The following is a 15007-nucleotide window of genomic DNA, read 5'->3' as shown; positions in this document are numbered from 1 at the left end:
TATCTGTCGATACTGATACCAATCCAATACCATCTCTATCGCCCTTTTATTCAATTAAAGGTGCATTGTTTAAATTTTAGCAGCATCCAGTGGTGAGGTTGCGAATTGCAACCAAACGGCTCAGGTCACTGCTCACCCCTTGTTTTGAAACTTATAAAGAAGCTATGGTACCCGCCACTGGAAAAACATGTAATTGACGGAGACAACTTATTAAAAAAAGTTTGTCCATTAAGGGCTTCTGTAGAAACATGGCGGCACAAAATGGTGACTTCCACGTAAAGGGACCCTCTGTGTATGTAGATAAAATTGTCTCATTCTAAGGTAATAAAAACATAACAGTTCATTATAAAAAGGTCTTTATACACCCCTGATAAAAATTACACACTGCACCTTTAAGCTGCAAATAACACATTTGTTAGCCCTTCAAAAAGCTAAAACGGAGCTACAGAACTCAAACGTTTCACTGTGCTAAATGTGCAAATTCAAGACTCAATGAAACATTGTGCAATACTGCTGCTTCATTTTTATTTAAATATTTCAAACAAACTAGTAGCAATATTTTAGTTAGTCAGCACAAAAATTAAAAATGAAATTTAAGGTGTAACTTTGGACAATTTGCAAATTCGTGTTGCTCAGCAAGTCGCGATTTATGCAAAGTTGCCATGTCAAGGTCTGTGTTGGTATCGGATCGGATTGTACTCCCGACCTCTACAATATTCCATCCAGCCATTTCCGCCAATATCGGGCTAATACCGACATTGAATATCGCATCGGCCCACCCCTAGAAAAAACAACAGCACTGATATATGTTATTTTTTTTAATTAAAGGAGCAATTTACCCGTAGAAACATTAATCTTTATCGAAAGCGTGTCATATTTGTAGTCGAAATGTAACATACATTTAAAATTTCGTGCCTATTTGACCGAGAAAAGGGGTGTTTGTAGTCTCACTCCCTCAACAAAGATATTGGACTTCCTTCTTTCAATGATGCAATATGATGATTTTTACATCATTGAAAGAAGGAAGTGCAACACTGAAATCTGTATTTCGCCTGTCTCAGCGGCAACTGAGAAAATGATGCATGACCATTCAAAAACATGACTGGGGTTCTAACTATACAAAGCTTTATGCAAGTGGGTGTAGTGTCCCTTTAAGGCAGCTTAAAGGTGCAGTGTGTAAATTTTAGCAGCATCAAGTGTTGAGGTTGCGAGTTGGAACCAACGGCTTAGTCCACTGCTCACCCCTCGCTTTTGAAACGCATAGAGAAGCTACGGTAGCCGGTGCCGGACAAACATGTCATCTTTGGAGACAACTTAGTGTTGCTTTAACGGACCAATTTTTTTACTATGTAGTTTCCATGTAAAAATGACTTACAGCTCCCCCATGTGGTTGAAAGGCGCAACAGTGCCTGGTATCAGACACTCTTCTGCAGGCAGGGGGAGGGGCGGGTCTGTGTTTCCTACCCTCCACCGCCACTTTCAGAGTGTGCTTGTAGCAGCTAGGAGGCTGCTCAGGTTGCAGCAGCAGTACAATTTGTCCAGTTAAAAGTTGTTCTATCACTGAAATAATTTTAGAGACATTATTTAAAGGTAAAAAAAACTACATAGTGTTGCTTTAAGGGCTTCTGTAGAAACATGGCAGCACAAAATGGCGACTTCCATGTAAGGGGACCCTCGGTGTATGTAGATAAAAAGGTCTCATTTTAAGGTAATAAACACATAACGGTTCATTATGAAAGGTCTTTATACACCCCTGATAATCTAGTTTTGTATGTTATTTAGCATTTCTGTCAAGAGATCCTTCTAAAAATTACACACTGCACCTTTAAATGTGCATTTTAGTCTGGGATTAGCATAAGCCCTATCCAGAAAACCACCCCCATATAGACAAAAGCTGGAATAAAACTCTTTTCAGAAGAAATAAAGTACAGGTTAAAAAAAACCATGACTGCAAAATCAAGTATTTGGATTTTTTAAGTGAACTATGCCAGACTAGAAATTCACAGGGTTATTTTAGGTCTTCGAAAGAGTCTTGCTTTTAAAATACATGACCCAAGTAGTGAATAACTGGACATGGGAGTAAATGTATCTTCTAAGCCCTAGTCCTGACCTAACCACATTTATCTATCAGGCAAAAGTCTAACTTGTGAATGGATAGCGGGTCAATAATTATTGCTCTGTAGATTTCTTTTCAGTACTTATTACTCTCTAAAAAGATAAAGCTACTCCAAAAAGCTTGTGTATTCCCACAGGCTTCAGATAAATTTCCTTTCAGTGGCCCATAAAGCTAAATTACATCACCATCCCTAGGGTTTCATAGATTGGAAACCGGAACGGAGCAGTTTCCCAGTGTTCACTTGATAATGGTCGGATAATGGCCTTTGAGTGTGTATTTTCATTCTGAAATATTCCAATGAAAATTTCACGAATGCAATAATACGCATCAGTGTTATGTAACGATATAATCAATACTCCAAGTCGTCCGAGTCAATTGTAACGGCCCGTCTGTGATTTCTAATGTAATCTTAATCACTTCGCCCCTGGCTTTCACTCTTGATGTTGCTCTGTGTGGGCAGGAGACTAACACGGCAGTTGCTGCATGTCTGCTCTCGGTAGCGCTCTCTCTGTGTAGGTGTAAGCGCGTTTCTTACATGTGTCTTCTCCATCGTGTGCACAAACCGTGCAGGCTTTACTGGAGGCGAATGACATGCCTGCTGCTCTGCAAGCTCAGGCGTGTCTGCGGGCAGCCAGTGACATTAAAGGGTTTCCTGCGTAGCGCTGAGGCCCCTTTGCTTTTACAAAAAACTCGTCCTGCTACAACTTTCCAGTGAAAAGTAAAGCGTACGAGCAGCGAAAACAATAGGGGTGTGACTCTATAGATAGCTGCTTAACGGTTTGTGACGTGTTTTATTGCACGTTTTGAACTTTGTCTGCTTTGAGTGCTTTAAAACGCAAAACACCCGCATTAAATAAACACTAATAATTAATTTGCATGACGTTTGGAAAAAGAGACCTGAATTTATCATTCAGTGAAAATAAAAAAATATTTTGTTTTATTGTGCAAACAAATGCATTTCACAAGTTTTGTGCAGACATAATGCCACACCACAATGAGATGCATTTATGAATAAAAAGTATTTTCTTTAGTTGAGATGAATAATACATCAGTTATGTCAGCAGGTAGAATGCAAAGCAGTTTCAGGCGTTTATGTAAACTGAACAATGTGAGCGTAGGTGGTGGCAGGGGAAGACCCTTATGACCGGGCTTTCCTTCACCTTATAACACCCCTCCACATTCTAGTCCTGTAAGTCACCCTTGCCATCACTTTGAGGCAGCACAGCTGACGGGGAAACTCTTTCCTTAGCAACCATTATTGCAAATCCTTTTATTGACCACATGCATTACTGTGTTTCCTTGGAACAGCTAAAGTGATGGTTTGATTTGCTTTGGTTTATTCTGATAAAGATCAACATTTTGTGAATCTAAAGTGGGGAAATCCATTACAAAAAAATTGAAAAATCCTAATTGAGATCTTAATGGCTCTTTAATGTTATTAATTTTAGATTGCATTGAGTTTTATTGGAGTCTTTTGCTTGCGTTCCTGAGTAGTACTGTAAGCAGTATCTTCGAGTTTACAGCACTATGCTATTACTGTATGATAGAAATGTGTGTCAAAGTGTTTCGTTTTATGGTCTTTCATAGGAATTTTCTATAAAGAAACGTTTAAGACAAAGTTGATGCATGAGTCATACGTGACTGAGATCTCCATTTAGTCCACCGCCCTATAAAAGTAGCAACCTTTGAGCAATAAAATGTTTATTTGGGCGTAAAGAGGGAAAAACACTTGAAGTCGTGCAAAGTCCGATATTAAATGCGTTCTCAGTTTGTCACACCGCAAAAATTGATAAACAACCATCCAGACAAATTTGAATGATTTAGATAGCGTTAGATGCTATTTACAATTTAGCTACTATTTACACTAGTGCAAATAGTGATAGTTATAGCTAAAAATCTAAAGATATTTTCTATTTACCCTAAGTGACAATAGTTGGGTTTCCATTACCCTTTAAATTGCGCAAATTGACTTTGCGAATTCAAAATACGGCCAATGGAAACACGTCAATTTAGCTAAAACTCCCATATATCGCAAAATAGTTTTTACGTGCGCATGAGGTGGTTTTTCGGGCAATTCTGAAAATGTGTATTTTTTCACCTATATTTTGCCGCTCCTAAGTGTAACTGTGGGTTCACACCGGCCGCGTCATTTCTGCGACTCCGCTTGCTTTCTGTAATCACGTCACTACTAGAGCAAACTCCTGATTGGTTAACACAGCGTTTTTTTCCGCTAAAGTTCAAATTTTTCAACTTGCGTATTTCCTCGCTGTAACGCTCAATTCACACCATTCGCGCGAACGAGGCAATCGCGTCTAATGGGTCAGGCTAAACGCCTCATTCGCGCCACGAGACCTCCAGACGCGCATCAGCGTGTCTTCACATTGACTTGAAATCACTCGTGCTTGACGCCTCTACCGCGGCTGAACTGAACGTAGCATAAGTCTCAAGTCGTCTTTGGCTAAATATAATGCCTAGTGCGGTGGATGTGATATTAGTAAACCTACCAACATTAGTCGACTCTAGGGGTGCACCGATATATATCTGCTGATATGCTTGCTATGCTTCTCAATGAATTAAGGTAAAATGCCGCTACATCCAAAAGCCAGAGGGCGCTCTCGTGCAGAAACTGCAGACGAAGAACCTTACACATGCAGCTCCAGAAAATGGCTTAAGGATATATTTATATTGCTGTTCTTCAAACCTTTTCAGATTCTTTTATTATAATAAAGAATATGTATAATGATTATGTTTGACGAGTTTTGCTTTTTCAAATGCATGTTATAAACGACTCAAACCAACAGTGATTTCAGATCGATGAGGACTTACTGATCAAAAGCCTGATCAAAAGATCCTAATAAATTTGATTCCTAATAAATACTTGGTAGACAAATTCTTTTTATTTTTCAAACATTTTCGATGTGATATGTAATAGAGGAAAAATCAAGGTCAGCAAAAGGCGTATTTGAACCAGCGATGTCGCATCAAAGGCCAGTTCCACAGACCATAAGCCGTTGGCTGCGTCCGAAACCGCATACTGTATAGTAGGTACTGAATTAGATGAAGTACTTACTTACTTGGCGTTAAAACAGTAGGTACTGTATAGTATGAATCCTGGTAGTATGAATGAGATTCGGACGTACTACATCCGCCATGTTGCTACATCACGTGACATACGTCGTCATCACGTCGTGTCATATCAGTGCAAAAATAGCCGCATGCCTCTTCTTCTTCGTTGGACAACTCCTCTCCCGGGGCATCATGGGATAGTGAAGCGTCCATCATATGCACACTGCAAAATCTAACCGGAAGTAGTAGGTCATCCGGGTACTTTTCACATACTGTTTTTCGAATACTATGTATTCGGACATACTACTCGCCTCGCCTACTGCTTTTTGCGTACTATATAGTATGAAGTAGGCGGTTTCGGACGCAGCAGTTGATTTCAGCCTGTCTTTTTTAAACTTTAGTGCTTCAATCGGACATTGGTGGGCGGAGCTAGTGTAAATGGCGTTTGCCAACAAGGGACGCTATTTATACTTTATACTTTTTACTGTGTAAAAAAATGGCAAGTAAATAAAATACGTAAATCTTGAAAAAAAAACAGACAGGATTCTCTGATCTCAAATGGGGGGTGTGTCCGCTGTTAATGCTGAAACCACGCCCCTTCTCAGTAAAGCTGCCATCTCTCTCAACTTTCAAATACCGCTACAACTTGAATGGATGCTTGCATCGCAATTGTGTTATGGGTGGGGTCATCCTTGGTGGTTCCAGTGCGTCAGTACTGCATAGTTCACAGTCTTCGTAACGTGTTTTAGCAATACATTTTTAACATTTAAGAAGTTCAACAAACTGTTGCTACTAGGTTTTGTTGACACAAAGGAACATCTTGTACAAACAACAGAGAAAGTATCATTTCTAAATATAGAACTCACTATGTGAACAGCTAACCTTAGAAAAATTTTGCATAAAAATTAGGGATGCACCGATAGGATTTTTTTGGGCCGATACCGATGCCGATTTAAACAGACAACTTCTGGCCGATACCGATGCCGATACCGATATTAAACACTTGTATACAATACTATACAGTTGGTCTATTAGCTAGTTTATTTCTGCATCAGATTATTTTTACTGAACATGGATTGGATCTAATTAACATTTAACTGACCAACATAATAAGAGAGGCACAAATTAAGCTAAAACAAATATAATAAGACAGCATAACAACCTTCAAAGGTGGTTTTTGCTATTCAGCATTTATTTTATTAACAACATCAACTAATTTTTTACATATAATGGATTTCTTTATGCAGTTAATTATTAAACAATCGGTATCGGCCTTTCTCGTGCTATTGCCGATATGCAGATGGTTTCAAATTCATCAAAAATCGGCCGATAAATATCGGTGGCCGATACATCGGTGCATCACTAATAAAAATGTTATCTCGTCTGAGAGCCACACACCCTTTGTCTGGTCTATATTGTGTTCCAAGTCCAGTTTTTCAGGAAAGGTAGGTTATAATAAAGCATTCTTATAGATATAGAGAGGGGTTTGGTCATAGAATTGAACTTGCCATGCAATATTGATCAACCAGTGGTTTTCTTTTAGCTCATCTAAAGATGTGTTCCTATACAGAAGTTCAGTTGTAGGGCATTGCATTAATAGCGCAAAAGGTCATGGGTTCAACCCAGGGAACAACACACGTACTGATAAAAATGTATTGCTGTATGGATTCAAGTGTCTGCCAAATGCATTAATGTAAAGTCATGTGTGTCACTCAGTGCATGTACTAATGGAATTAAAGAGTCTGATAAATGTGAAACTTTGTGTAGAAGACACAACATGGCATGTAACAGTTTTATCCTGCTTATCTAAACTTATTCTTGTGTATTTACTTTATGCAGTTTCCGTTTTGATTAAGAGGTTATGGGAAGTATTTGCACTTTTGTGCACAGCAGTGCTATTTAAAAGCAATGTTAAACGACTATAAATGTAATAAAAGTGAAAACACTGTTTTACCCACTCATTTACAAAGACAGGAAGCGAAAAAATGCTACAATACACAATACAGGGGAATCTCTAACTCAACAAACTGAAACAAGTCATCACTCCCACCACTTCCGTAAATCTGCTGACATTTCACCTGTCGGTTTGCGAAAGAATTCAGATAAAGATCTGAAGTAACACATGATTCTTGTGCACATGTGCATGGGGTTGCACAAGTTTCACATTTAAACTACAAGGGTGTAGTGCAACACAGATGCTTACAGTTTCATACGTAAGGAGGAGATTTGCATAATATATAATGTTCCTGTAGTGGAGCGTGATGCATGCAGTACCAAGGTTATGGGTTTAACCCAAAGAAATACACACACTGATAAATATATACTGTACCTTGAAGTTGCAAGCATCTGGGTGATTCTCACGAAATCCAGATTTAGAAAGTGTCCAGCATCAGAATTTTTAAAAAGCCCTTGAAACCAATTTTTTTTTTTTACATATAAGATTAAGGTCTGAACTTTCTATAACCATTATTTTTAGAGGATTTAAAAAATATATATTTCCTATAGAATTATTTACATTTTTAAGATTATTATTATCAAAAAAGATCATTACCGCACCGTGATATTACATTAAATATAAGCATTTACAAATTCATGCTTCGGTAATGAGAACTAAAAAGTTGTCTAGGTACTATGACGAACACAATTTTAACTTTTATCTAAAGATAAAAAATAAGAACTGCTTACCCGCTTGCCATCTTGAGTGTCACAGTCAATTATGTCCCATCAAACAATTTTGTTTTGAAAATGTTAGTTCATTGAGGGCTTAAACAATGATTGAAAATTGTTGCGGAGGATGAGAAAATTGGTCTTGGACACATTTATATTCCTTATTATTGTCTCTACATTTACCAATGATCACCAAACACCACATGTTTCTTTACTGTAAATGTTTATAGTATAACATACACTGAAGCTTATTATTTTTATATTTTTTAATTATAAATATTTCCATGTCAAAGAACCCAAACCATGGACACATTGCGGTAATGAAAATTTTCCCCTTAAATGTGGAAAAACAACAAAATTGGTTGTATGATGTCATTTGAAATCATGTGCAAAAAAGTACATGAAGAGATGTTTGTAACTGCATGTTTTTTTATTTTAATACTCTTACTTTGCATTTACTTTTTTTATCAAAATGTTTCATGACACCTCATAAGTCTAATTTCGCGAGAATCACCCATTTGCCAAATGCATAAATGTTAAATACACATTAATAATAATAGAATGCATTGATTAAAAATGTATTTTTCTTAATTAAATAGACTATATTGGACTTCAACAGTTTACAATTTCAATGCAGCTTAAAAACGATCCCAAATGAGGCATAATGGTCTGATTTAGCGAAATGATCGTCATTTTCGGCAAGAAAAATAACAAATATGCACTTTTAAACCACTTTTAAACTTCTCATCTTGCATTAGCCGTATGACACCCCAGCGTGACCTTACGTATTGCTTAATCACGTCAAATGGTCACATGTTATGTGAAACGCACATTTGCGGACCATTTAAACACTAAACTGACAAAAAGACATTAGTTAGTATCAGTTCACATACAACAACGTCGGAATAGTCCTCTTTCTCCACACTTGTAAACACTGGGGTGGTAGTTTCGTTTATGTCATGCGTGACCTTTCGACATGATTACGTAATACCTCATATTACGGGTCCCCTACTACTGGGGAATGGGAACATTACAAGTGGGGCGTGACAAACGGGAAGACGTGTGAACGCAAACGGCTGCACTATTTGCAAGGGGAACATGCTGGCTTGGGGTGGAAGATGAGACAATATACTATCTTGGTCACTCAAGGCTGCAAAAAAGTATCAATCTGTGCTACAAGTACACAATCAGAGTGCGTTTATAACATTATATCCCCAAAAAGATTTTTAACTTGAACTGAGTGTTGTTTTACAGATGAAAGGGCTACAGCACGCACATAGGCGCCAGGCCCGTGGGTGCTCCGGGGCTCGACTCGAGCACCCACCGAAATGGCCAAGCACATATGCTCAATTGCTTCACATATGCGTCACATTTCACATCTAAAACCACGGGAAAAAACGTGACTGCGCCACTTTCCTTTCTTTATAAATAACATGTTTGCTTCAGAGCGTCTGTCGTTGCTAAGTAATTTAAGCATTGCTTGACGTTGTGACGAGCACCCACCGGCGGATAAAGAAACTGCCCCCTATTAACACGCACGTTTGTTAAGAAGCGTATACGAGGTTTCGTTTACATTTTTAGATTTCAAAATACATGAATTATATAATATAAGCCTATATGCATCAATGTGAGCGTGCACATACGCGCATGCACGTGTGCACACCCACCTACACACGGGTAAAATACAGCTGCCGTCACAGCCATCTCTATTAATTCCTTTATTTATTGACCATACACTCAAAACGACACATTTAAATACTGTATAAGCCTAACTTGAAACAACATCAGACTGTGAAGAAAAGACGGGGGACCCTACAAGAATGAATTAATGTCTGAATGTTAATTAAAGCGTACAAAAACTTTAATGTGGAGAGGCGGTATAGGCGGTTGTGGGTAATAGATAGAAAGTTAATAATAGATACATTTGTGACACGAAATGAAAAGAAAACTGGAGATTCAGCACCAGCAGAGAAAACCAAGACAGACAGTGGACCTAATCAATAGCCAGCCGAAAAGAAAGTATGATGACTTTTTTCTGTTGAAAGTGTTTATGCTGTTATGGTTTATAATATGATTTGATTAAATACATTTACAATACAGTTAAAGGTGCAGTGTGTAATTTTTCGAAGGATCTCTTGACCGAAATACAATATCAGGGGTGTATAAAGACCTTTTTATAATGAATCGTTATGTTTTCATTACCTTAGAATGAGATGTTTTTATCTACATGCACAAGGGTCCCCTTACGTGGAAGTCACCATTTTGTGCCACCACGTTTCTATAGAAGCCCTTAACGGACAAACATTTTTGTCTCCGATGACATGTTTTTCTGGTGGCGGCTACTGTAGCTTCTCTATGCGTTTTAAAAGCGAGGGGTGAGCAGTTAGCGAGCCGTTGGTTGCAATTCACAACCTCACCACTAGGTGCCGCTAAAATTTACACACTGTACCTTTAAACTTAAAGCCTAGTTGATTACCATTTTGTTTGGGCGATTGGGGACAGATGGGGCTCGAAAAAACCTTCCCTATCTCCAAAGTGGGAAATGGCAGAAAAATTTTGAGTTAGTGTAAGACAAAAAGTTTTAAAAGTACATACTTTTTATTTTTCTGGCCGAAAATGATGATTGTTACGCTAGATAAGACCCTTATGCCTCGATTGGGATCGTTTAGAGCCCTTTGAAGCTGCATTGAAACTGTAAACTGTTGGGGTCCATAAAAAGTCTATTAAATTGAGAAAAATCCTTTAAAAACGTTAATTTCTTCTTGACTGAACAACGACATAAATATCTCGAATGACATGGGGGTGAGTAAATTATCGGGCCTGTTTTTAAGAAAATTGAATATTTCTTTAATTGTAAAAATTACTAAATAAAAACCGTTTTGGTCCAACAAAGAAATGTGATCTATACCCAGTTTGTGTGGGTGATTTAAAGTAAAAAAGACATTGGGAGCTGATCTAGTGAAAGCTGATATTTTTCTCCGTCCATAAAAGAGTGCTGTGCATGCAAAGAAGCAATCAGGAAGAGCAGATTGAGATTACCACGCTTCTGTGCTCAACCCAAACAATTTAGTCCGATATGGGGAGAGACCTGCAAACATCAGCAGTTGTGCAACAGCACTGGTGTGATAAACCTTTAGAAAGAATCATTGTGGTTTTAATTGTCGCACATATTATTTTCTACTTAGAAATAGTTTTTAATTTCTAATATTTAGTTTTGGGGAAAAATATGACTCAAACATTTCTTCATGATACAAATATGTAAATGTTAATTGCATAATTTGCAATGTGCGAGAAAAAACTGCAACATAAAGGTTTTGTTTTTTTACTTTTAAGGAACCTTTATTTTTAAGATTATAGCACAAAAAATACATTATGTTGACTGTGTGACCACAAAGGTCAATGCAGGGCAAGCATGCAGTCTGTTTGTGTAATTTGATTTAAAAATGCTGGCATGCATGCGTTAAATCTTTGAAATTGTATGTTTGCTTTAATTTTTTTTTTTTTAATTGAAGATTAAGAAGCTCATGGTATGCATAATAGTGGACCATGCACCTGCCAGACATACTGCCACTGACAGAAAAGTATTGGTTCTGTTTTTCCCATGTAACTTTTTGCCCTCAGACACCCACATGCACACAAACACACAACAGGGCACACAAATAAAGTTTCCAGGCAACGACGGCAACCTTTTGAGGGAATTAACTGAGAACGCTGTGACCCTTTGTTAGCTCGCATCACATGAGAGGAGTGGGTGTACATGTGCCCGATTCACTGCCTTTCCTGTCATATTACAGTCTCGGAGCACATTACTGAGCTCTTTCATGATGAGATGAAAATAAACAGTGGATTTCACTAAAAGATTTCCATTAACTGTACCCTGTGTGATCACAAAGACATTCGGTTGTTTTCAACAAACTTACGTAAAGGGTCAGGTTAAAATTTTGCTTGTTGGTTTATAGACAAAAATGTGTGTTTTGAAACTCATACTTCTGCCACTATTATTAGCCTCAGAAAATATAGATCGCTAGACACAATGCTTGCTTTAAATAGGTCACACATTTGTTTCTCATCCAAATTGTTTGGGTTTTGTAAGTTAGACACCTTAATGAATGTTCGTAGGAAGGAAAACTTTAGCTTGGCACTAGTATAATCTCCCTGGAGTGCTTTTTTTAATAATGAGAGGGCTGATCCATTTTCCATTACATATGAGACCCAGAAACATGTTTTGTTTTATCCAATAGAGAGAGAGAGAGAGCGAGAGAGAGAGATTGTGTATCACTTAGCCTCTAGTCCTTCTGGCAAAGCTATAAATGGTACAACTAAACAATTTTACGTCGTCTTGTCACCTGATATTGTACAGTCACATTCTTTGTAAGTCGTACTAACATCAATGTCAGTTTTTATTAACAAATAAAAATATAATTTATGGTTCTTGACAAGGAGTGTTATCTCTGTCTATGTATCATAGTTGTGCAGCTTTCATGCCTTTACTTTTATAGCTCGAATGTGGTGCGATATTGTCAAATTTAATTAGCAAATCCATTTAGACACGTTTCTAATATTTGTTTGATCTGAAATATCATTCCTGACACCAGAAAGTCAGGAGGTGAATTTTGAATTGTAACTTTCTGTTATATATATATTAGCATTTTTTCTGTTCTCATACCATGTAAGTACCATATTCACTCTAAAAATGGCTATTTTTGACCCATAATGGGTAAATATTGGACAGAACACATGCTGGGTTAAAAATTACCCCATGCTGGGTCAAAAATAACTCAACATTGGGTTCTTGTTATGCAACCATGGGGTATAATAACCCAGCAGTTGGGTTAAAATAACCCAGCATTGGGGCAATTTTTAACCCAGCACGTGCTCTGTTCAATATTTACCCATTATGGGTCAAAAATAACCCAGACATTTTTAGTGTGTATTACTCAGTACCCTATTTTATTGAAAATCATTGGTTAAAAAGGGACAAACTCAGCTGTTGGGTTAAATTATTTTCAACCCAGCATTTTGGTCAAAAAGGGACGAACCCATCCTGTTCCTATACGGTTGTAATTTAACCTATGCTGGGTTGTTTCAACCCAAAATGGTGGGTTGTTTTAATCCACTGTTGGGTCAAATCTAAACATTTTCTGGGCTAATTTGACCCAACTGTTGGGTTTGTCCCTTTTTGACCCAATGTTGGGTTAAAATTAACTCAGCGTTTTTTAGATTCAGTTCAACTTTACAGAATAAAGTTCAATTTTTAAACAATATGAGTGTAACTGTATGTTAATTTCTGGGTGAACTATTGCTTTACAGCAAGTTTAAAAATGTCTACATTTTAAGTTCATAAGTTTATGAATGCATATACTTCAAAAAAATGATGGGCAATTTTCAACCTAGTGTTGGGTAAAAAGGAATGAACCCATTCGGTTAGGTTGTAATTTAACCTGTGCTGGGTTGTTTCAACCAAAATGCTGTTTTTTTTAAACTCATTGTTGGATCAAATATAAACTTTTTTCCCGGTTAACCCTTTAACTGGCGCAGCCCTTTTTGAGTGGGGTGGTGGTGAAAAAGGTGATGTACATCTTCAAATTAATATATACTGGCATTTTTTTGGGTCTAGAAGCCTATATTTGGTCTTTTTACGGAAGTGTCTGGAGGTGAAAATATATATTTTTATAGTAGTTTCCATTTATTTGTAATAAATAAAAAAACGAATATAGTATTATTTTTAATACATAAAATTATCAAAAAACTGAGGTTTGTGTTGGTTTGTGTGAGGTTTGCTGCATACTCTTGTCACAAATGAATAAATTACAGTTACTGCATTATTATTACTGCTAAAAGGTTTTGAAATATGAAAACTACCTTCGTAGACCTTTACAGCAATATATAGTTTATCGTGATAGATTAACATTTACATGAAAAATATTGAAGTAAACTTAGGTGTCCTACTCACGGGACATCGCCAGTTAACGGGATAACCCCTTCACTTCCATAATAGGAAAAAATACTATGGAAGTGAATGGGGCTCATGAATGGTTTGGTTACAAACATTTCTCAAAATATCTTCCTTCTTGTGCATCAGAACAAAGACATTTGTAGGGGTTTGTAACAACATGAGAGTGAGTAAATTATGAGAGAATTTTCATTTTTGGGTGAACTATCCCGTTTTTTAGAATCAGTCTGTTTATCTATCTGTCTTTCTCCTTTTCTCTCTCTCTCTCTCTCTCTCTCTCTCTCTCTCTCTCTCTCTCAGTGTTATTAAAAGGCTGTTGCGATGTCAGACTCAGACGACAGAGAGCTGAGGCCTGTTGACTTCATCCAGCTTCAGCAGTACATTGACTGTAAGTCTGGAAGCCCACACACATCCCACCTACTCACACTAAACGCTCTCTGTCTCATTATGAACCGTGACTCACTCTCAGCCCTCTCGGGGTTGAAAAACAACCTTCATGTGCATCTCAGAAGCATGTGGACCATCTACTTATGAGTTTACATGCATGGTTTTCTAAAGCGTTATACTTATGCACAATTAGTGTAAAAGAAAATGCATGTAAATGTCACACAATATACTTTAGTTTGCATGTAATACTAACTGTACTGAATTTGTATAGATCTATTTCTAATACATTTTGTGGCAGGATGAGTCATTTATTTGAACATAAAATCAACATAAACATTCAAAAGGGCCTTAGAAGGTTGTGGAAAAGAGTGGCGTGGCATCCAAATAAAGTGCATACTTTATTATGAAGGGATGAGCTGAATGGGTTTGGTCCAGCTAAGGAGTGGCATCCATATGCTTGGACCTGCAAGGCATGTGCAAAGAAAAGACTGACGACCGATCTCATTCCCTGATAGTGATATAATGTCATTTTTCCATATTTAATAATGTCACTTCTTTCACCTTCTTTCATCTGTATTGATTCGCAGACTGCAGTTTAAAAGTAAAAGATGTGTTAAAGGAGTTCAATGTAGACGGCAGGTTAGCCAAGTACAGACATGGAGAGGTGAGTAAATTGACTGCCTTTGGCAAACCTTTCTGCAGCATGCAGCATACTTTTAAAGCCTCTTTTTCTGATTACCAATGAAGCCATCCACCCATTGAATCACTTTATACTTGGTTATAAGCATATCAGATAAAAAACCTGTATCCTGGCTGTC

General features: G+C 37.4%; 1 protein-coding gene across 1 annotated transcript in view; it reads left to right on the top strand.

Moving 5' to 3' along the window:
- Positions 1-15007, top strand: part of dgkaa (diacylglycerol kinase, alpha a) — a 43430-nt gene that overhangs the window by 3095 nt on the left and 25328 nt on the right. Inside the window, exons 2-3 of the mRNA XM_073875443.1 lie at positions 14103-14190; positions 14777-14853. Of these exons, the coding sequence (XP_073731544.1) occupies positions 14124-14190; positions 14777-14853 (144 nt within the window). The 5' untranslated portion in view covers positions 14103-14123. The remainder of the gene's footprint in view (positions 1-14102; positions 14191-14776; positions 14854-15007) is intronic.

Source organism: Misgurnus anguillicaudatus, chromosome 13 (assembly GCF_027580225.2).
Source record: "Misgurnus anguillicaudatus chromosome 13, ASM2758022v2, whole genome shotgun sequence".
NCBI lineage: Eukaryota > Metazoa > Chordata > Actinopteri > Cypriniformes > Cobitidae > Misgurnus > Misgurnus anguillicaudatus.
The sequence above is the reverse complement of the archived record's forward strand: the minus strand, read 5'-3'. Positions and strand labels throughout refer to the sequence as shown.